General features: G+C 38.4%; 1 protein-coding gene across 1 annotated transcript in view; it reads left to right on the forward strand.

Annotated features, from left to right (window-relative positions):
• Nucleotides 1-22,530, forward strand: part of ZNF277 (zinc finger protein 277) — a 52,381-nt gene that overhangs the window by 11,301 nt on the left and 18,550 nt on the right. The window contains exons 2-4 of the mRNA XM_054056439.1: nt 11,539-11,737; nt 14,873-14,961; nt 16,753-16,835. Of these exons, the coding sequence (XP_053912414.1) occupies nt 11,539-11,737; nt 14,873-14,961; nt 16,753-16,835 (371 nt within the window). The remainder of the gene's footprint in view (nt 1-11,538; nt 11,738-14,872; nt 14,962-16,752; nt 16,836-22,530) is intronic.

Consider the following 22,530-nt stretch of genomic DNA (forward strand, 5'->3'; position numbering starts at 1 on the left):
TCTAACATTCTAATTCTGTTTCTTGAGGAAATTAACTTCAATTATTTTACAGTCGATGTCCATGAGCTACATTAGCAGCATCAGTTAGTAACTATATATCATACTTAAGAAGGCAAGATCTGTGTCGTATATTTAATCAGTGTGGGAAGGACAAGAGAAATACAACCAGTTTCACAAAAATATCTACTTCAAACTCCGGGATAAAATCAGAATATGCTCGAAATTTGATATAGCCAGCTGTGAGGTGTCCCTTTGAGACTTTAGTATTTGAGCTCTGACTTGAAAACACTTTCTACTGAAATTAATTTTCAAAAATTTCTTTATAAAGAGTTTAAATAGTGGATTATTTGAAATACACTCAAAGCTTTGTTTTCCTGAGCTGGGATATCAATTAGGCTGAACTATGTTGATCCACATCACTGCACACTATAATGAACTGTCCTTTTCAGCTGTTGTGTTTTCCTGTTTGAATACCAATTTATGGAGGCTTGATTCTAAAAGTAGAAACAACTTATTTTACTACTCTCCATCTGGAAAAGCTCCAGCAACGTACACCGAGCTTCTAACACCACAGGGTCTCTTCCTCTTACTGATTCTTCATTAAGTACAAATTTCAGTTAAATGATTCAGCCTTGAAGGATTTCTGAGTATGAGGAAGATCAGTCAGAATACCTGAGAGAGATTTCAAACTCTTCTGTCAGTATGAAATCTACATATATCAGGTTCCCAGAAATGGGAATTCTCAGGATGCACTTCTGAGGTTAGTTCTAATTTATGCAAGTCTTGAAAAAAACAAAGCAACATTTAAAATTAAGATTTCACACTTTTTTTAGCTGTTTTTCTCAAATATTTGCCTTTTTCAAGGAATGTCTACTCGTGGAAAAGAGTTAGAAACGCTGTGATGCATGGTAAAAATTTCTATTGTAATGACTTGGGAGTGTCTCATAGGACAGGATTTAGGTTTTTAAAGGAAAATCACACAGCCTTTCCTTTAGCTACAGAGTGTAAGGCAATCATTTAAAAAGATCACTTAGCAATCGTTTTAACATCAAGAGGAAAAACGTGCTTGGGAATTGAATCCTGTTAGAGGAAAAGGACAGGTGACAGAAAAAATGAGGAAAATTCTTGTAATAAAGGACTATTGATCTCTACTAAGTAACATTAACAAGAAGGAGAGAGTAAACTAATTAACACATTTTACGTAACAATGCTGGCATAAAAGATCCTAGGCTGAGTACAGTAGTTATTAAAGGTACCACAAAGATCAATTGTAGCAATGAAGTGGTAGGACTATCCTTATGAAACGCACTGTAAAGACCCCTTCTTTGTAGACAAGTGGAGGTCACAATCACGGTAACTGGAAGCTAAGTTTCCAGGTTGCTATTGTTTGCAGAGAAGTCAGAGGAACCGTGGCAGTGGTAACGTACACAAGTACTAAATTCACATACACATCTTCACTTCTGACACCTTCCGGTGTGCATTTTTAAAGATTTAAAGTGTTGATCTTGATCAGCTGGGCACAAAATTGTGCTCTTTTTTAAAGTAGTTGGTTTGCATCTGAAAATAGCTGAAATTTAGGCTTTGTGCCTCAGCCTTAAGCCAACATTGTTCATACTTTATTATGATGCCTTTGATATGCATAGGTATTAAAAAGCAAGTTAAACAGAAAAAAGGTACGAATTTTTATTGATTAGATTTGGGTGGTAAGTACAAAAGAACCAAGATGATCACTTTTGTACATCTCTTTCAAATTGTTGTGTTGGATATTTCCTTCCTCTTCTTTGTAACTAAACATTCTGAATTTCAGGCTGCATAATTACCTTGTTAATCTTTCCAGATAGTAAGCTAAGGTTAATCGTTGCTTCTGGTTTTAGTACATAACGTGGATCTCAGCTGTCCAGGTCAACCACTTCACAACATCATACTAAACCACTGAAAGTCAATATCATTTACTTAAAAAATACCTTTTTTTTGCTGAAGTGTCCTATTATTTTGGAAATCAGTATAATTCATACAAACCTAAGCAATTATAATTTTTTAAATTAAACATTTAATGGCAGAGAAAATGTCAAGGAGGACCACTGAGTATTAAGTAGCACTCCAGAGACATCTTCATTTGCCTGTTTTTTTTTTCTATTAAAGGAGAGTAGACTCATATAGTTCTTCATAGAAGTTCTGTAAGACAGCCGTGTTTAGGGAACAATGAATGAAGATTGCAAGGAAAACTGCATTCAAAGCCAAAATTCAAGAAAGGAAAAGCTTTGGGGAGATAATACGACAAAGGTCAAGATACAAAGGGTGTTTGTGGAAGGAGAGGTGGAGGATGAAGGGAGACTGATGGCAGGTGGTATAACTCATACGTGTATTTGCCACCTTTCTGCTGTGGGGCTTTAGGTCGTGGGCAGGGAATGGGTGGAGGAGTAGAAGGAAATAAGAATTAAGTTTTATGGAAAACTGCATAAAATAATTGAACAGAACTTTGTTCCCTGATTCTTGCCACACCCATGAGGACATTTGGGTGCTGAAGGTGTTCAGAGGAGGAAAGCTCTGGAAAGGGCATCCTGGAGGAGTGGGCAGAGTGCGGTTAAAAGGGAAGCTGTAGCCGCAGGTGTGGAGGACTAGTGTGCTGAAACTCAAGAAGGTGTTTGGCCATGAAAAACTGTGTACCCATCACAGTGCCACTCACTGGCAGAATCTGTACTGTGAGCCCAAAGCAGCACCCATTCTATCCATGAGGGAAGCAACAAGAGTAAATCCTAAGGCACCTCCAAAGGAATCAGTAAAAAACTATAGACTGATATAGGAGTGGATGTATTAAGACTTGGGAGATATTTTGAAGCTGCTGCTGGATTCAAGGAACTGCCGGCTGTAGGTAGAGTCCAGACTACAGCCTTCACTGTTTAATGAAACAGTGAAGCAGAATTTCTGCTATTAATCATCACATGGGTTGTCACCTGTGGGAATTATTGTTGCTGTGCATTTTTTATGCATGAACATACATCCATTTAGTAATTTAGGTAAGCACGTTTTTCTAGTTTGCCTAGGAGTAGGAACTGGCTTTGTATTTTGAATATGATACAGATGCTCCTGCAATGCTACCATTTCACCCTTTAGGTGTTCTGTAAACAGAAATGGTACTGATTTTGTTTAACAACAGACATAAGAAAGTAGAGTAGCTCTAAAAGGTGTAATAAAATTATTCAAAATTTCACTCTGAACTAGATAAATGTTTGTGGCCAAGATACCAAACATTTTATTTAGTTACGCTGCTGTGAGTACATGCCACTTACCCAGAAACGAGGTATTATGTGGCTCTGAGCTTGCATAGAACCTAGCTATAGTGTGTGAAATATTTATAAATAGCACATTAACATCAGCACTTAAAATATTGTTATGAATACTTATTAGGGTCCCTTTAATTAGTGTGTTTTTGCTTATATGACTCGGTCAATGTAAGAACAGTGCATTTGCTCTGTTCTTTATTTTTATTGATCTAGGGGTTTGTCTGGGCTCAAGCAGAAAGATGCCAAGCAGTGGCATATACCTACTGGTGAACTGGGCAATATTGTAGTCTATTATTTAAACATGATATTACTGGCAAGCACATTGGGTTTTTTTATTAAAATTCCAACACTTCATGTCTTTATTAATCACTTTTGCACTCCTTCTATTCACTTGTATTCTGATGCCTGTGCTCTGGTACCCATAGCAACACTTGTTAATGCTAATGAAACTGCAACATCCTAAGCTCCCCGACAGAGCAGCCCTGTTAAATATGGCTATTAAGCACAGTTGTATTTCTGTTAGTACCAGCTCCCAGCAGACACCTGCTCTATAGAAACTCTGTCCTGAGATATTAGGATTTGCTAACTCGCAGCTTTTCTTAAAACCGTCATTTGACTGAAGTAAAATTCTCATATTCCCAGACAGTGGATGCTACAGAATATGTACAATTTCTGTAAAACTGACAAGGTTTAGCTGTAGGATTAAGTACTCTTTTGAAGTTCTCATTTGCATTCAATGAAAAAACAGGCAGGGTTGAGATTGACTGATCTTGGGGGAAGCTACGGGATGTGTTGTCTTCTAGAGTACATGGATATTTTAACTAAATATTATTCATAGTGTGTTAACAAGCAGAAGTAATAGCTAAATAATTCCTCATGAACTCACATTCAATGATAATTCAACTTAATAGAAGTACTTGAGTGGTTAATATAGAGAGCTGGAAAATTGTTATGTATATTGATTCTTCTTTCACTAAGGAACATATTTGCATGTAGCATTGGTGAGGATGATGACAGGGTGTTTTATTTCCATTATTCTGAGTTTTGGTTTTGAATACAGTTTATTTGGCAAGTCATTAGTCATCCATCTTTCATACTCTAGAAAACAAAGGAAAAATCCTGTAATCAGTATAAAATCTCTTCCAAGAATATGACCAGAAATTAGGGAATGCTGCTGTGCCAACAAATAGATGCTGCAGTGCCAAGACTGCAGAACTGGGAAGCTGTCATGTTTGTATTTCCAGTGTCAAACTGGTGCTTCGTGATATTCTTTTTCATTGTAGCCCCAAAGAACTTGCATACTAAACAAAGCTTTAAAGCTACTCATTTCCCGAAGAGTTTTATATGCAGTACTGTTCTGTACAGAATTGCCTATAGGAATCCAGCTTGGTTCCCTGCTGTACCATATCTGGCAGTTTGGTCATTTTGATAACTACATGTTTTTTCTATGTAATCAGTGTTAGCTTGGGGGAGGGTGCTCAGCCTTTCTGTTTTCCCATCAGCATCTGTTACACTGTTAGTGTGGAGTGCCAGGTCTGCTAGGTGTCTTTTGTTTTCCTGTTGTTCTTTGTCCCCTTTGTTCTTTACATGTCTAAAAAACTCAGTCTTTTACTCATTGTTTAAGACTTCTTTATTTGCCTGTGTATGTTCATTGCATTCGTTTTTGGGTTAGGATCATTTCTAGTTCTTGTGTGAATCTCCTCATAATATTAACAAGCGGTATTAATGAGATAATAAACCAGACTTGTTGGTAATGAATTGATTCATTCAACTACTGGATTTAATTAGAAAGACGCTTAACATTCCAGCAGATGTTCTTATTTTCTTTCATTATCCTTGTGTTACCAACAGTGGGCTTATAAATATATACTTTGCTTGTCCGTATTTACATAATATACTATTCAACCTAAAGCCTTGTTGTTGTGCCATAAACTGCAAAAAATCACATGAAACCTGTATATATATGTCTTAAGTCAATTTGTATGAATTCCTTCATTTCATTTCTCAGACTACGTGTAGCCTTGAATTTTCAGAATATTCTTCATCTGATAATGAAATGCTTAAATCTTTTTCAAATGAGTTAGATTTCTTCTTCCCTACTTAAAACCCCTTGTCTTTGGACTTAACGTTATCTCCTGTCCTTCTGATCTCATGACTCTCATTCCTTTTTATCTGGTGGCAAAGCTTCAAAAAGAAGGGTATGAATTCTCTTCTCAGCATTCCCTGCAGACTAATTTCAGGCGTTCCTCCCTCAGCTTGCCGGTTGCCCGCAGGAGGGGTCTGCCTCTGCCTGAGCTCTGGTGCTTGGGTCACGGCTACAAGTTTCACCCCAGGGCTAAACCATCTGAATTAGGAGTTGTAGCAGTGAAATTATTTCATTGATCTGAACCCCAGTACCTCCACTTTCCAGTTAGAAAATTTAATTGATGCAGCAGTGTTCAACCTGTCCGCAGTTCTAGTCAGAGCACATAGTTCAGATGGGCTACCAAGAAGAACTGAGCACAGCAGCTCTTACTGCATTTAGCGTGTTACATATGCGTACGCTGACAGCAGCAGGTTTTACAAACTGAAGCCAATGCTGAATGTCCTTGTTAGGAAGCTCAGTGATAAAAACTTAGTGTTTTCCTTGGTGTGTAATGCTTTTGAAGGAACCCTGCACACTTTATAAGGTGTGGTTATGGTAAAGTTACATGAAACAACTGGGGCTGTTAAACTAAAGAGAGAAGAGGAAGCTGAGATGAGGAGGGTTCTGTTTCATCTTGCAGCTTCTTGCCATGCATTCCCTAGTTTGTTCTTGCACTTGGTAGACTCTGCTGTGAGCGTTTCCAACAATACTGAGCAAAAAGAAAGAAATAAATAGTTCTGTCTAGTTAAAGGGTTTAATCGACTTATCAAAGGATTTGGCAAGCCTAGGAGCCAGCACGAGCAGAAGGGCAATAGTAGATGATTAGGAATGGTAGGATAAGGTGGAGAAAGACGGGTAACAAGATATCCCTTCACTTTTTGGGGGCAGCAAGCTAATACACTGGTTAAACCATCTCTAAGAACTTTGCTTTTCACTACCCACCTTCAAATGCTGAATCTTTCCTTCCTTTTCTTTCTGATACTCACATCTATTGTATTGGCCATAAAATTACATAGCATATTGCTTTGCGATAATTGCATGTGTAATTGTGCAGGTAGAGTACATTGCCTGTACTGCTCTAGTCTGTATTATAGCTGTGTGGGTGTAACATTTACTTAATGTGCAAACTAACATTAGTTTTGAGTTGAGAACAATTATATTTGAAGCTAAAATTGTTACAGTAAGGAAAATTAATCCGTTTTGAGCCTGTTGCTTCATTTGAAACTACAGTAACAAGTAAAATAAAATAAAGCTATAGAATTTCTGTAACAGGCAGCCTTTTTTCATTTTCTTTTGTCACTGTTGTAATGGTGTGTAGACTGCAGAGATCAGGATTCCATTGCAGTAGGTATCTTATGGGTGCTTATAACAAGAAGTAGTGCTTATTCTAGTTACGAAAGTGATTTATTTAGTCCAAATAATTTTCTATACCATCTCATTTTCAAATGTCTTCAAAGTATTCATTTTGTTTTCCCTGAAGAACTGGGTATTCTTCTTAGTCTGTTTTCAAATAATATACTCCTCTACTTTCTTCTTTCTATTAATCCACATTTGTTAGCTCTGAATTAGCTGTAGAAGACCACTATTTTATCTGTTATGTTAAAGGTTGAACAACAGAGTGTCAACTGTCAGTTCTGTGAATGAGAGAGAGATTTGCTTATTTCCCAAGTTCAGTGGGCTTTCTACGAAGCCTTTGAGATGTCTGTTTGCGTAACAGTTGTGCTGTTTTTCCGTTAGGCAGAGGGGGAAGACTCAGTGGTGACAGGATGATTTGACAGAAATTTAATGGATGGATTTTGTAGGGCTCTGTTCTCATAGGGAGCTAGGTCCTGTGCTGTTCACCACAGACACAAATAGGGGGTTAGGTAATAAATTTTGCTGCTAATACACATTTTTTTTCCCAAGCAGTAAGCAGGAGAGCCAACTGAAGCATTGCAGAAGAACCTCATGGTATTTGAGTGAACTGGACAAAAAACTGTGCTATTCAGTGTTAACAAATGCAGAGTACCACTGATGGGAGTGAACAGAAAGAATATGTCCACTGCCTTGTACACTAACACCTGATTCACACCTTCTCTGAGGCTTTGAAATTACTGAAGATAATGCAGTGTTTAATTCAATTATCCTAAAATCAAGCAAAATGCTAGGAATAAAAAAGAAATAGGGAAGAGATTGAGGAAAAACTGTGCTGATTTAGAAATCTCTTCTCTTCCACCCTTGTGCATTTCCAAGCCACTCATCACCCCGGCATATGAAGAAGGGTAGAGTGGAAATAGCCAGGAGTTGAATGAGGACAAGGAATGAAGGAACATTAGGAAAACATGCAGTGTTGCTGCAGGGTTTTGTGGGTGTTGACCAACCATTTCAAACAGTGCAGAAACAAATCCATTCACAAAAAATAACAAAACGAAAAAAAAATAGTTATAAAATGCTGTTAAATTGAGGTACTTATATAGCCTGTGACTTAAACGCTGCACCCTCAGATTTTTGGAACGCTATGCTATTTGTGCAATTATTGTTTGTTTGCCCTGTTTTCATACACTTCCATTGTTAATTGCTTCTTACCATTGTCAGCCAGGGCACTCACACTAGAGGGGTGACTCTGTGAAGTCATTCTTGCACCAGCAGATTTTAAGAGAAAAGCTTGCTACTTTTCTCTTTCTTCAAGTAGTTATTTTCGAGTGTCTCTGCATGAGGGAGTGCTGGTGGAGTTCAAGAATTCCATCTGAGTGTTTTTATTGCTCTGTTAGCCCTTAGCTGTGCTTTAGCTAACAGCTTTCCCTCAGTACCTGTGGCCACTCTGCTTCAAATATAGAATCAAAATTAGTTGCTTTTACAGAGATTTCAATAATATACTTAGCTTTATTTGTACTATTTTGATGTTTCTGTTACGTGTTACTCCATTAAGTGCAATGCTAAAGGCTGTGCATCTTTGTTCCACTCTGTGCATTTATTCTGTTCAGTGTTTTTTGCGGCAGATGAGTACAGAGATAGTTTCACGAATTCTTTTTTCCCTCACCTCCTCCTTTAAGTGCCTTTGAAATAAATTGCATAAGCTTCTGCAGTTGCCACACTGTGGTCTATATTTAAGTCTTTTATTTTATAATAGTATTAGCTACTTTCTTTGGGCAGTAAATATATCTTCAGCCCCGTTTATTCCTTTCAGCAACTTGCCACTACAATGAAAGATTAACAGCTCTGTTCCTCAAGCCTAAACAGTTCCCGAGTACTCCTGCTAAATGACTGTATTGGCTCCTTGTCTATGTTGAGTAGCAGTCCCTGCTGTACACACCTGTCTTTTGAAAATTGGTTTGTTGAGAAACATCGGCACTTGTTTATTTGAACTTCGAAATGTTTAAATAGGTCATTGCAGAAGACCTAAATGAAAAATTAACAAAAAGCGGTGTAGCTGCTTGCTGGGCACAGCTGAACTGGCTGACAGTGTATCTTCTTAGTTCTCTTGGCATCAGTGAGAGTCAGCAATTGCAAAGGAAATAAAGTTGCTCTACTTTTCTCTGTAAACATGTTTTAGTGATTCTTCAGGCTACAAACTAATTCTGACTCTAAGAATGCACAAACCTAGAGTCTTGCGGGTAACACCATTTTTGCCTAGGAGAGCTGACCCTTTCAGGAGGAATGCTTTAGCACTCCATGTAGCAGCTGCTGTTCTTAAACTAGGAAAAAATGGGACAGTTTATACAATGCCAGTTTAATAAAGAAATGTCTGGGGGAAGGGAACGGGCTGAAGTGCAGGCAAGATTACTGAAGCAAAAATGTTAGATTGTCAACGGCAGTTGTATTGCTCCAGGTAATGCCATGTTCTGCGCGCTGCCATCTCTCCGTACTGCTTAGTTTTATGGGATAAACTGAATTCACTGCAACCTGACCATCAGTCTTCAGCCGAGTCACTGCCTGGAAGTTTTATATTTCAAATGTCATAAGTAGAAGCCTAAACAGTTCTGTAGGGCAGATGTGTCATTCCCGGAGCAGCACAGAACCGATGAAGCCGTATTTCCTATGGTTTTGTACCCTTTCCCACCTGTGGCTCCCAGTGGCTCCTCAGTACCTGGCAGCACCCTTACCAGGCAGCCATTCGCACGTGCTGTGGCTGTTCTGGAGCACTGTAGGTCCACAGTGCCTGGCCAGCCACTGCCAAATAGCACATGCAATGGATGGCAGTAGCCTGTTCCCCTCTCTATGCCTCTTCCTTTACCTGAAATTTATCACAGAACTTCATGGAATTTCCTAGGTCCGTCACTGAAACTGCAGCCCTTCTTTGATTATTTCAAAGTCTTAGCAAAGAATGGGAAGAGAACTGCCTCATTAGTTTATTTCCCTAGAAAAAAATGCTAAATGGCTATGATTTTTAAATTTATTTTCAAATTTTCCATGTGGCATGTTATCAAATTATCGGATTTGGTGTGCTTGCCAATATGTAATACATACAAGTAAATTTTGTAGGATCAAAATTGTCAAACATTTATTCTTATATCTGATCAATACTGATAATTAAAATTCATTTAACCTTACACATTTTAAAATTCCTCTGTGACAAAATAATAGGTTTAGGAGAAGGCCTTAATTTTTTTAGATAACTTTGGAAACCAAAACCCAGGAGAACATCAGGAAATACCTTTTTCACTGTGAGAGTGACTAAGTGCTGGCCCAGGTTGCTCAAGGAGACTGTGAAGTCTCCATCCTTGGACATACTCAGAAGTTATCTGGATGTTGTCCTGAGCAGCTGGTTCTAGACCATCTTGCTTGAGTAGGGGCATTAGACTAGATGAGCTCCAGAAGTCCCTTCCAACCTCATCCATTCTGTGAAATTTCCTTTCTTTACAGCGCTGTTTATGTCACTGCAGGAAGACAGAAGCATGGAGTTTATTCTCCCGCTGCACAGATTAACTTCATATCACAAGGAGACTCATGATGTTTTCTTTTCCATTTTCATGTTCAGCATGCAGGAACTATTGGGGAGCTTCTTCTGTGTGCTTTTACTCCCCTTTAGCTATCCAAAATTTATGTAGCTAAAGTCAAAGATATATATTGAAATTGGCATTTACTTCTCATATAAGCCTTTACCAAACACTGAGATGATTTTTTCAGAAAACCAACACTGTAGTTGATTTCTGGACAACTGGAATTTAGTTAGGCTACTGCGTCCAGCTGTTGAAATCTGTTGGTCACAGGGTGATTTGTAATAAATTACACTAATTTATACCAGTGGACGAGCTTATGAATTTACACTACCGTTGTTTAAATGGGGGGGAAACACATAAACCCTACGTCGGTCTACTTGTTTGCAAGTAGATATACTTGGCATAATACTGCTGCCGTATTGTGTAATCTGCCTACTTGTTTAACTACAAACAGCAGCAAACCTGGAGAATATCAGCTGGTGACTCACCTCTGTGTGCAGTCATTTGAGCAACCTGTGACTGGTGCAATACAGCATAAACATTGGCCATTGACCTTTCCACATAGTGCATGGCTGGCAGCTCCTCAGCAGCTGTACAGTTAGGATGTGTTTCAATGGGCATAAGCTTCCATATGGCAATGATCTTTACCAAGAATAGCCTTTTCCTTTGTCAGAAGAGGAAGTGAGATGCTAATGGGGAAAAAAAAAAGACAGGACAAATGCATATAGACCTTCCAGCATCGATCAGAAAATGGTAGAAGTATTGTGCAATAAAGGAAAACATAATAGAAATCAACATACAAAAAAGTTTGTGCTATAAGGTGTAAAGCCTTCCTAATAGTATGATGAATGTGACAAAGTGAATAGCTTCATTCATTTCAACAGGTAAACTAGGTAGTGAGAAGAAGGAAAGTAGGTTTCTCATCACAAAACTTCCTTTAGTAGTAAGCAGAGCGCTTATGTCCAATTCGCTTGTTGTCAGCTGGGAGTTTCAATTAGAGCAGATACTTGAGAACTGTCCTGTGCTAACTTCCCTCTGTCCTTCCTGGAAATAGTGAAGTCAATTTGCTTCCAAGCACCTTGTTGCTGGAGTGATTCATGCAACAAAACTGAGACCAAACAAAACAGGTTTTGCACATGCTGCCTAGAAGTTCTGCAAGTGATGTAGATTTATTTGTGTCAAACTGAATTACTCTTTTTATTTCTTTTAGATACAGAGTGTATTTTGGAGCCTCTGTCTCTGCCAGAAAGTCCAGGTGATGTTGCTGCTGTGGAAAGTTCTCCCTATGTGCCTTGTATTTTCTGCAAAGAATGCTATCTTTCAGCAGAACAAAACCAGCTCTTGAAGCACATGATTATTGAACATAAGCTTGTCATAGCAGATGTGAAACTGGTTGCAGATTTTAGAAGGTAAGGGTTATATTGTTTAAAATGAGTGTGTGTGTGTGCGCAGATATTACACAAGGGTTCAGAAAACTAGTGATCACCTTAATTTAAAATACCTCAAAAAGCAGTGGGCTGTTGTGGGAGGATTTTTATTACTTATTTTGTGAACTTTTTCTTACTGGATTGTAAGGTTGTTTTCCTGTTCCCCTCCTGCCCCCCAGCCCCAAGATGGTGCTGGGACCAGGAGACTTGGTATTTGAATATGGGCTATTCCTGTGTTAGGCTTTCTTTGACATATCCTAGGGACTTCTCAGGTATTGTCATTAATCTACAAGTTGTGTACAAGCTAGAAAGCTGTATATTTTGCAAAACGCATTCTAGACAATTGACTATTATAATTTTGGGGTTTATTTGTATAGGACAAGATTATTTCTACCACTGTAAAATGTACTAAAGCTGTGTATTGTTTGCAAAATCTGCTCAGTACAGGATATCTCACACTCATTTGCCCTATTTTAAGAATGCCAGTATTTCCCCACAGAAATCACATATAATCCTTAACTATCCTTTACAGTACTGTGATCTGCATACAACTGTGACTCCTTTTACAGCTGTGTCATTGATCATCTCAGCAGGGTCACATTTGGCTTTCTCTCTCTTTGAACTTCCTCCAGTAGCTGGCATGGTCTCAGCTGGCTTGTAACTTCAGAGACTAGGAGCTTGCTTGGCATTTTGCTTTCACACACAGCAATGTATGGGCCAGGAGGTAGGTTAGATGGTACCTGCCAGTTTATAGATAGTTCTGTTGCAGTGTTTAAATATTAGCTGGAGCATTTCTTAACTAAAAGGAGTTTGATATTGATCTTCCATGATTAATTATCTATCCAAAGCAAGTAACTTGTGTTTATCAAGATGCAAAAAAGAATGAAATATTACGATGAAATGTAGGAAGAGAAATGTAAGCCATATGAATCCTCATTCAAATGTATGAGCTTAACATTGCTTAAAATTGAAAACTGATACTTGTTTTTGTTTGGTTTTATGCTGAAAGCAGGCAGAACAAGAATGCAATGTTTGTTGGAGATAATACTCATTTCCTCAGATAAATAAAGGAATCAGAGCTGCTCAGTCATGGGCCGCCAGTTCAAGTGTGCTTGAGGGATTATTCTGCGTTAATAGAAATGTATTTTAAAATCACCTTTTCAAGAAAGTGTCCATTTAGATTCTTTTTGCAGCTAATGCAATTGGAAAGTAGCCATATCTTATAGAAAGTGGCCCCAGGATGTGAAATGATAGAGTTGTTACTCTGAAGTGTGGCTTCTCTTATTTGCTGTACTGAATATCAGTAAAATAGTCTACTACTAACACAAAACAGGGAAGTACAATCTGAAGTGTTAAATTGAAGTGTGGAAAATAAAAGTAAACAAGTATGAAAACTTATTTTTTTTTTTAAACTTAGCAATGAGTTACAACCAGTCTTAGGTCTACATTTCTTGACAGAACTACAAGAAATAGAGAATTGAGGGAAGAGCAGTGCTAATGGAAAACCTTTTGAAAAAAGCTTGGAAGGCTAAAGATACGTTGGCATTAGGGGAAGAGATTAGGGGAATAAGCTTCCACTACATGACATTACATGATCACTTATGGACATTTATCACTCATTTTTTCTCCCTGGAATTATGACAAGGCATTGACTTTATTTGTTCATTGATTTTTTGGGGGGTTAAGTCTTATGGTACAAAACCCCTTAACAGTAAGCTGCATGGCACTGACGGTTATGGTGAGATGAGTTTGTCTGAATGGTGTTAATTTATTTCAGTGCAGGGAACTGAAACAACATCTTGAAATCGCCTCATTTGCAGATTTATGACCTAAAAGCTCCAGAATTGCTTATTCTGGAAGACTTGCTGTTCTGTGTGGCAGCAAGACTGTTTCATTGTGCATTGTGAACAGTGGAGTAGGCAGGGGACAGCAAAACACTCACCTTACTGACATCTAATGATGCCTCTGAATGAGCTTCAGTGATGCGTACTGGCTTCACTGTCCTTAGCTGTCTGCTGTAGCAGAGGTTAATCCTCTCCTCATCAAAGTTAGCAGAAACAAATATGTGCCAATTCCATGGCTGGTGCAGTTAAATTCCTCATGTAGTAAGATAGATGGTAAATAGAGGTAATACGAACCACCATGGGATGTGATAGCTGTAGCAAGCCAACTTTTAGATTGCACAAGTATTAGAAGCTGTAACTATTTAGAAATGTCCTCATACATATGACATTTTATAATTCTTTTCCTAATTTTATGGCACGTCAATAGGAAGTTGTAATTAGTTATCTTTTACCTTACTGACTCTCATGGGATTTATATCACACACATGAGTCATAACTATGAATTTAAGCATACACTTAAGCATTTCACTTTAATAGTAAGATTCTGAATAATTATCACAAGGATTGTCTCTTCATCGTATTATTGAAGGTGATGATTTCTTCTTGGTTAGACAGCTGCTTCTAGTGCAGTGGGAACTTAATCTCAGTTGGGGTCTGCTATGATACAGTGGTAGCACAAGAATGTTTCTAAGTAACTGTAGTTGATGAGTTAAACCTTCAAGATGTGTTTAGGGCCTTCTTTATTCTGTCTGATATCCCACCCCCAGGTGTTTGGGGATTTTATTTTTCTCTCTCTAGTTGTCCGCTAAGCTACAGCTTTCACTGTAACTTCACAGGAAACCTGCCAAAACCACCGTTCTGACAAGTTGACGATTTTACCGAGTTTCACATACTTGCCTGCATCTTGCAGAACACAGACCACAATATTTGGGGAATTTGAGAGTGCTCTGAAGTATATCTTTTCAATAAAGATGCATCTGAGTGGCACTTCTGTCTAAAGATGAGAATAGGTCACAGTGTTCAAGTAAAGCTTAATGCAAATCTGTCTTACTGAGTTCTTCGCTTTGACAGGATGGTTAAACCCTATTTTGATGAAGTTGAATGAATTTGATGAATTGGAAAACTAGATTAAAGGAAGAAAAAACAGACAGGAATTAAAACCCAAAACACTCCTAAGAATTTAGAGGATGGAAAATGCGAGAACTGATCAGTTGTTTATTAAACTTTTTTTGATGTTTCCTTTTTCACTAATCATCTCTCCCTTGTTTCAAAGATATGTCTTGTATTGGAAGAAGAGGTTTGCAGAACAGCCTATCACAGACTTTTGTAGTGTGATAAGAACAAATTCGGAAGCTCCATTAGGTAACTATACTGCTTGTTTACTCTCTGTTGGCCAGATCATGTGATAATCCCTGGTCTATACTGCTGCTTTGATCTACCTAGTGTGAAGTTACCTGACACTACACCAGAAAACCAGAGAAATAATGTTTTACTCTTAATATTTAAATTTACATTTTCCAAAGACTGCAACACATGTTTCAGCGCTGCGCTGAGGGTGAACTCATGCTTAAATGTGCTATCAGAACAGGGCTAGCTGCAAATCAAGGCCTAAAAGCAGTAGCGCTTACATCATGGCTGGTGAAGCTTTGGCTCCCACTGCATAAATAATTGGCGACAGTCCTTCTGGAGAGATGGAGAAACAAAACCAGTGAGCTTTCTTTTCCAACTTCTCCCTGTCTGCCACCCCCATGATGACACTAACTCTTCCTAGACATCAGACCCACAATAACCCTTCTTTTCCCCTGCCTCAGTGCTTTCTGCCCCAAGAGTATTAGGAGACAATATCTTCACGATCAGGGTTCAAAGACTGTCGTTTTCTGAGCTTCAAGACAAAAGATCCTACTTCACGTTTCTGCTGTGATGGCACAGTGGGACATTCCATCATAAGGACAGTGATGGCTGTATGAGGGAAGTGTTTTTCTCAGAAGTAGCTGGTGCATTTCTTTGGCTTCCCCTTTTCTGTCAGAAAAATATAGTTTACATAAAAGCAGATAAGAGAATGTTAGTGCTTTCCTACACCTTTAACTCTTCATGGAGAGCTTAAAAGATAGGAAGAAATGCATGCAGCTGGTGTCAGAGATGCGTGGATGGTAAGAACTGCATACAAAATAGATGAGAATAAACAAATTGAAGAAAAATAGTCCTAGAAAACATGAAAACCACTCTAAGGACCATAACTACATTTCTCTTACACATGTATGGCTTCGCCTTTGAAAACTTTAAACACTTACCACTGAATTTGAAAATTTCAAATCAAGGCCAGAATGCCAGATCTTGCCAGAATTGTAAACAATCAATAGCCCTTTTGGAGGACAATGAGAATAATTCATTGTTTCTTTGTTAATAAATTTGTTAATTTTTATGACTACCTCCTTCAAATCTGTTAGCTCAGACATCAGGGTGTTTCTTTTCCTCACATAGGCTTCTCTATGAAAAGGTGGGAAAGGCTGAAATCTAACAAGTTTAAAATTGTAAAAGAATAATGGTAACTTCAGTTCGCCAACCACATAACCCTTTGGTTAATAAATTAGTTACTTTCAAATGCAAAATATCTTTAAGTGTTTTTTCTTACATACTGAATAATTTCAAGGTGATTCCTTTGATTAAGAGTTGCTTTATTATTGAATTGGATATGGACATAAATAGTTTTCAGTAGTTAATAAACATAAAATGTGGGTAAAACACGTAAGTAGAAATGCAAATTAGCAAGTCTCAATGCGTGTTACTAAATAGTTGTGGTGCATCTATGTAGATGAAATGAGATCTGGTGGTAAAAGGAGATGTGATCGGTCAGCATAATGGAAGGGTATACCAAATGATGTTAACTACTGAAAACTGACAACTACTTAGAGAAATAACTGAAAATCTCACATGCAAGATAAAATTAAAGGTCATGTAAAGATCTTATAAGTACATATATACAAATATTTGAACACATTTCTTTAAATGATATAAAAATGGCTGACTTTTCTAGATGAAAAATCATTCTCACATTCTTAACACATTCCAAAGGTTTAGCAAATTATGTGCCAGAAATATTCAAAGCAGCTGCAACTTCCTATCCATTACCCACACTTCCTAATCTCTTAACAGAAGAGCAAGACAATTATTTTCTTCTTTGTGATGTTTTACCAGAAGACAGAATACTTAGAGAACAGCTTCAGCAAAACAGACTGGTAAGAAATTGTTGTTGTTTCACACTGTTGTTTCATTTTTTGAGGTAAACAGTTCCATAATGTAATATATGGTAATTTAGTGGGCATTTTAAATTGAAAGTTTTTTTGCTAGACTGCAAAATTCTGATTTTTTTATTATTTTTTAAACCTCATTTCCCTAGCTGCTGCACAAACATACACAAACTCCTTGCTTATAGATTTTTCCTTGGAATAAATTTACAGGTTATGTGTCAGTGTTCCACACGTCTGGAAAACACACCCAGAGCACTGAAAAAGGCTGAGTATGCGGAACAGTTTTTCTTCTTGCAAGAATCTGCAATACATTGACACACTGTCTTTTGTGTAGTAATGTACATGCGAGGAAATGAGCAAAATAGAATTCAGCGTGTGATACTGTGAAAAGGGAAGGTGATACTTATTTACTTTCAAGCAAGTTGATTTTGTGTATTCACACTCCTTTACCCACATTTCATTAATTTACACCTGCTTACCCACAAGGACCACAGTCCATGAGTGGAGGAAGTGTAGCCAGTGTTGTTTCTGTGAGATACAAAGGACAAGAAATGGTGTCTGTTGAGTCCTAATGAACTGTTCAGATTCTTCTTGCTTGATGATGGCAACCTAGAAGTTTGGACAGACCTCTTACATTTTTTCAGAGTTGTCATTTGGAGGAGACCTTAATGACATCTAGTTCCACCCACCCTGCCATTTTATCTTTTATCAATCGTGTGCTATAGTGCACACTCACAGCGAAGGCAGCCAACAGAATTTTGGGCTGAAATAGGAAGAGTGTTGCCAGTAGATCAACTATCCTTCCCCTCTACTCAGCAATAGTGAGACTTCATCAGGAGTGCTGCGTTCCCCATTACAAGAAAAATACAAACAACCTTGACCAAGTCCAGCAAAGGGTCACAAAGATCGTCAGAGAACTGGAATATCCTTTATACAAAGAAAGGCTGGGAGAGCTGAGACCATTAAGCCTGAGAGAAGAGGTTTGGGGAGATCTTGCTGATGTGTTTAAATACTTGATAGGAGTAAAAAAGGGGGAGACAGACTCTTCTCAGTAATGCCCAATAACAAGACAGGAGGCAATGGAGACAAATTAAAAATCAGGAAATTCCATCTGAAAACAAGATGACACTCTTTTGCTATGCAGGTGGTCAAACAGTAGAAGAGGTTGCCCATAGAGGGTGTAGAGTCACCATCTGTGGAGATATCGAAACAAACTGTACGCAGTTGTGGGCAACCAGCTCTAAGTGCCCCTTGAGCAGGAGGGTTGGACTAATTGATCACAAAAGGTCCTTTGTAACCTCAGTGATTTAGTGATTCAACGTTAAGAATGTTCTCTATTTGATGGTTCTTCACTGTACATCATTGTTGCAATTCCTTGTGCCAATTTCTTATAATGCCTGTGAGGTTATGAAAGACATCTTGAACATTGCCTGTGGGCTTGCAGTGTCATAATGATGTTTATTTCCCAAGCATATATTATGGCGTTTGTGGCTTTGAGGAAGGAAAGTGTCGTGATTGAGCATGCAGCTATTATTTCTGTAAAACTGTCTATTGTAATAGTACATCCTGGCTGCTACACGTTGGGCAGTACTTTTTCTAAAGGGCATTTGTTTCTTGTAGTTTTTTGTGCTATGCAATCCTATTCCAACTAGGATTTCTCTCCACTGCTAGTGTCAAAGGAGTGCAGAATCTGTTGGCAGGTGAGCTGTCTAATCTTGTCTGCAAACAGGTATTTCTTCAATGCAGAAAAGAGTGCAGGATTTAGGCCAGCACAAGTGCTGAGTTTGTATATCAGAGTCATTAAGACAGAAAAGAAAGAGATATGCATTCTTATTTTACTGTGAAATAGCCTTTGCTGTTAGCACTGTTTTGAGTATCAGGATTGTATCTTCCATTTTTACAGCAGGAATTTGTGAAATAGAGCTGAAGCAGTAGTTGGGGGCTGATGGAGTCACCACTTTAGTTACAGCAATAAAGTCTGTTTAGTTTTTCATTTCCTTTTGCTGCAATCTGAGTGTTGACTTGCAAGTTAAATAGTTATTTGCTTTGCATAGTCTTTTACCTCCAGACAAGTCCAGCAATTAAGAGTGAGCTGGCCAATGGGATCATGTGAGTTGCGCAGCATAAAGACCAGAACTATAGAACTTTTGGTGATTTTTCTGCACCCTTTGAATCCTAACTGCTGTTTCCAACAGCAAACCCAAACAAGAGCAAATGTTGTCTTTAAAATGTGCTGGCTGAAGCATTTCGTCTTGCAGTTTTGAAACTCCATTTTAGAAATATCTCAAGCTGTATTGCAGCAGGGGAGCCAGCCAAGGTGGATGTCGTGCAGAGACGTTATAGTGACTGTGATGTATTGAGAGAGGCCAAGAAATGAGCCTGAACTAGGTTAGAGAGCACAGCTTGCTGAAATAGCTGACAAGGCTATGTAACACAAAATAGATACAGGCTTTTGGAAAAACAAAGTCTTGATGGACAATTTGTGGTTGTGAAGCAGTACCAGGCAAGTATGTCCTGGCAGCAAAACTTGAGATACTAGGAGAGGCAATGTCAGTATAAGGTACTTAGGCTTATCTTTAAGATTTTTTTAAAAAAGGTAAAAATCCCAAACCAATGTTTTGGAAGCACACTGTTTTGTGATAGGGAGCTACTGTTAATGACTTCCTACCAAAGCATTGACTTTGTCTTGCTGTCATGTTTACAGCTACTCTCCTGTCATGTGGCTGGTAGTTTTAGGTGAGGAGGCTACTGTTCCTCTCAGTAGATAGACTCTGAAGAGGCATCTTCGCCAAACCTGGAAGAGGTAAACATGGATGTTCAGAATACTCAGCTATACTGGTTTCCCAGGATGAGCTGGTTTATAATCTCCGCTTGTTACAAGCTTAAGCCGAGGCAAGATTAAGGGAGTTGAAGTGATGTGCTGGAAGAGATCAAGATGTTAGCCTGATTTAGCATCAAGCAACATCAGAAGTGCTTACAGAATAGTTAATAATGTCAGTATGTTAATACTTACACCTGAAATTCTATAGGTCTGTCTTTCCCTATGTTCGGTATTTAATTGCTTTTCTCAAGGATTCTGGATCCTTGCCTATCCTTCAGGAGTTTTTGAAGAATTGTCAGGCTAGTGGTCAGAAATTGTTTTATCTAATTCTGTAGTGATTCTTTGGTAAATTCTATCAGATTTGAATACATATAATGTCCGACTTTTCACCCTTTCTTACTCTTTTCTGGTCTCAGTTCTTTGTTTCTTTTGCGTTAAATGCATTTCATTAATGGTTGTGACATAATTAACCCTCCTGTAAAGATTGAAGGCCTAAATATTTCAAGAAATCATCTTTTGTCTGTGTTTAGTCTCTTCCTACATTAAGTAATGGAGCTCTGCTTTTCTTTGCTTATTACTTCAAATGTGGTTTGGGGTGAGAAGAGGTTGGTTTTTGCTATTCTGTTTTACTGTGTTAGCCTGCTTCCATCTTCTTTTGCTTGTCTTAGTTCAGACAAACTTCACCTTTCTCCTGCTTCAGCTTGGCCCGAGATACATGTCTATGTAATTTCAACCCTCTGTTTTTTTTCATGCATCTTTGCACAGTTACATAGTTTTCATAATACCATGGAACTCTTCCTCCCTTTTTTAAATTGACTTAGCTTCCTGAACAAGCTGCAGGAATGTCTTCTATGTCAGAGTCACAGTACCCTTCAGAGTCTGAGTTGTCTAACCTGTCATTGATTACTGCCTCTTCAAGAGTCGGTTCTAACCTGTATCACTTCAGTAGCTCTGTCAACTCAGGAAGAGGAGCAGTAGGGAAAAGTGGAAGAAACTTAAGAGCAAGTGGGACAGACAGCTTGGGGGATAATTCTTTGTAGCCATCCTAGTTAATCATTCCCACTGATTACTTCAGACTTGAGCTCTGCAGACTGGACTGGAATTGAAGATAAGGTACAGAAAAAAACATTTTCACTATTCCTAAGAGGCAACTTGCCATACAAAACAAGAGTGAGGAGAATGCACCTGAGAGGTTTCACAATAAATTTATAACACTTGTATTCCAGTATTGAGGCTTTTGCCAGTTCATTGTAATGCCAGTTAAGTTTCTTTTTGTTCTTTGCACTCATTCAGTCTGCCTAGGATCTGTGGTTCAGCAAGTTGTCCAGCTTGATTTCCTTCTTATATCCTTTCCCCCCTCGACCACCATTTGCTTTACAACTTCCTGTTTATCAAGTCAGTCACAACTCTTATTTCTCTCAGGATTTTTTATTGCTTTCCTTTCAAACCTAGTTTAAAGTCTTCCCACTTAGCTGACAAGCTGATAACCTGAAATGCTCTTTCTCATCTTTGTCAGGAGGCTCATTGGTAGCCTTTTTCCCCAGCCATATGATGATATTCTTAAACACTCCCTATTTTGTCTGTTTCCAAAGCTATATATTCCTCCGCAGAATATGTTGATCTATGCTGCTGCCTTGAACTCAACCAAAAGTATTCACAAAGGCACTACCCATTTCTTCTCCTACTTCATATTTGTTCACAGAGTTTTGTGGCAACCTCTTATCTAAGCATCTAGTAGAAAGTCAGGAATGTCCACTTGGGTGTTCAGCGTGTGCCAGATGAAGTATAATACTCTCAGTTTCATCACCAGATAAGCAACTGCTATTAGATGACAGTAACTACTGCTCCATTGCTTTTCTCTACTCTCTGTCCCAAAAGTGAGTCCCTAATGCCGTCATCTTTCATTCCTTAGTGACTACTCTGTGACATGCTGATCTCTCTGTCTAGTCAGTGGGACTCTGCTTATGAGGTTCCTGAACTAGCTGTGAATTTTCATATTCACTGGATGAAAGGGAAAAGTGCACCAAGTAGTTAACAGACATATGTACCTTGGATCACCAGTGTGACAGCTGGCTTCAAAAATGTTGAAGATTGGATGTCTTATCCCAACAAATGCTTTGTGTTTCCACACACCTTATAGCTAAGCTTCTTTCACAAAGAGCTTCTCCAGCAGGCATCTCTGGTAATATTAAAGAAAAGGCACTCTTCATCTAACATTGGAGAGGACGTGGTAATGATTACAGAATTGGAAGCTAGGGTTTTTTTCTGTACTCAAGGGGCAAGGGAGTACTGTGTAAGGTGGGAGATCTGAATATAGTGATGCATAAGGAGAAAAGCTGGATGTAAAAGTCAGGAGACAAGTTACTTATATATACATAAGATTGCAGGTCTTCACAGAGACTTGAAGTTCCTGATACCATGACTCTCTCTAAATATTTTTACTATTTAGCAGCTACAAGCTCAATCTAAAGCTCATTAGTCAATCTTCGAGGAAACCGTAGACACAGAACTAAATGTTATTGTCTTACTCCAAAAGTAGTTTATTCTAACAGTGTGTATAATTGTCAAATTATGTGCTTGGCAAGTTTTTAGAGACAGTAGTGCAACTCACATACCACCAATCCTAGCCTTTGTCTCAGTGTACTGGGCTGGTTTGTTTTATTGCCAGTAAAGTGTATAAGCAGCTTCTTGTTGTGATCTGTCAGCATGGTTTTTTTGTTTTGTTTTTAAATGAGAATCTGTTTCACTCGCTTCCTTTGCCTACAGCAATGGCTAGTTTCTGTGAGCACTCAGCAGGGAAATCTAACTCTTATTTAAATTGGAAGAAACTACAACTAAAGATACACACTGTGTGTTTGAGAG

The sequence above is a fragment of the Cuculus canorus genome, chromosome 1 (genome assembly GCF_017976375.1).
Source record: "Cuculus canorus isolate bCucCan1 chromosome 1, bCucCan1.pri, whole genome shotgun sequence".
NCBI classification, from domain to species: Eukaryota; Metazoa; Chordata; class Aves; order Cuculiformes; family Cuculidae; genus Cuculus; species Cuculus canorus.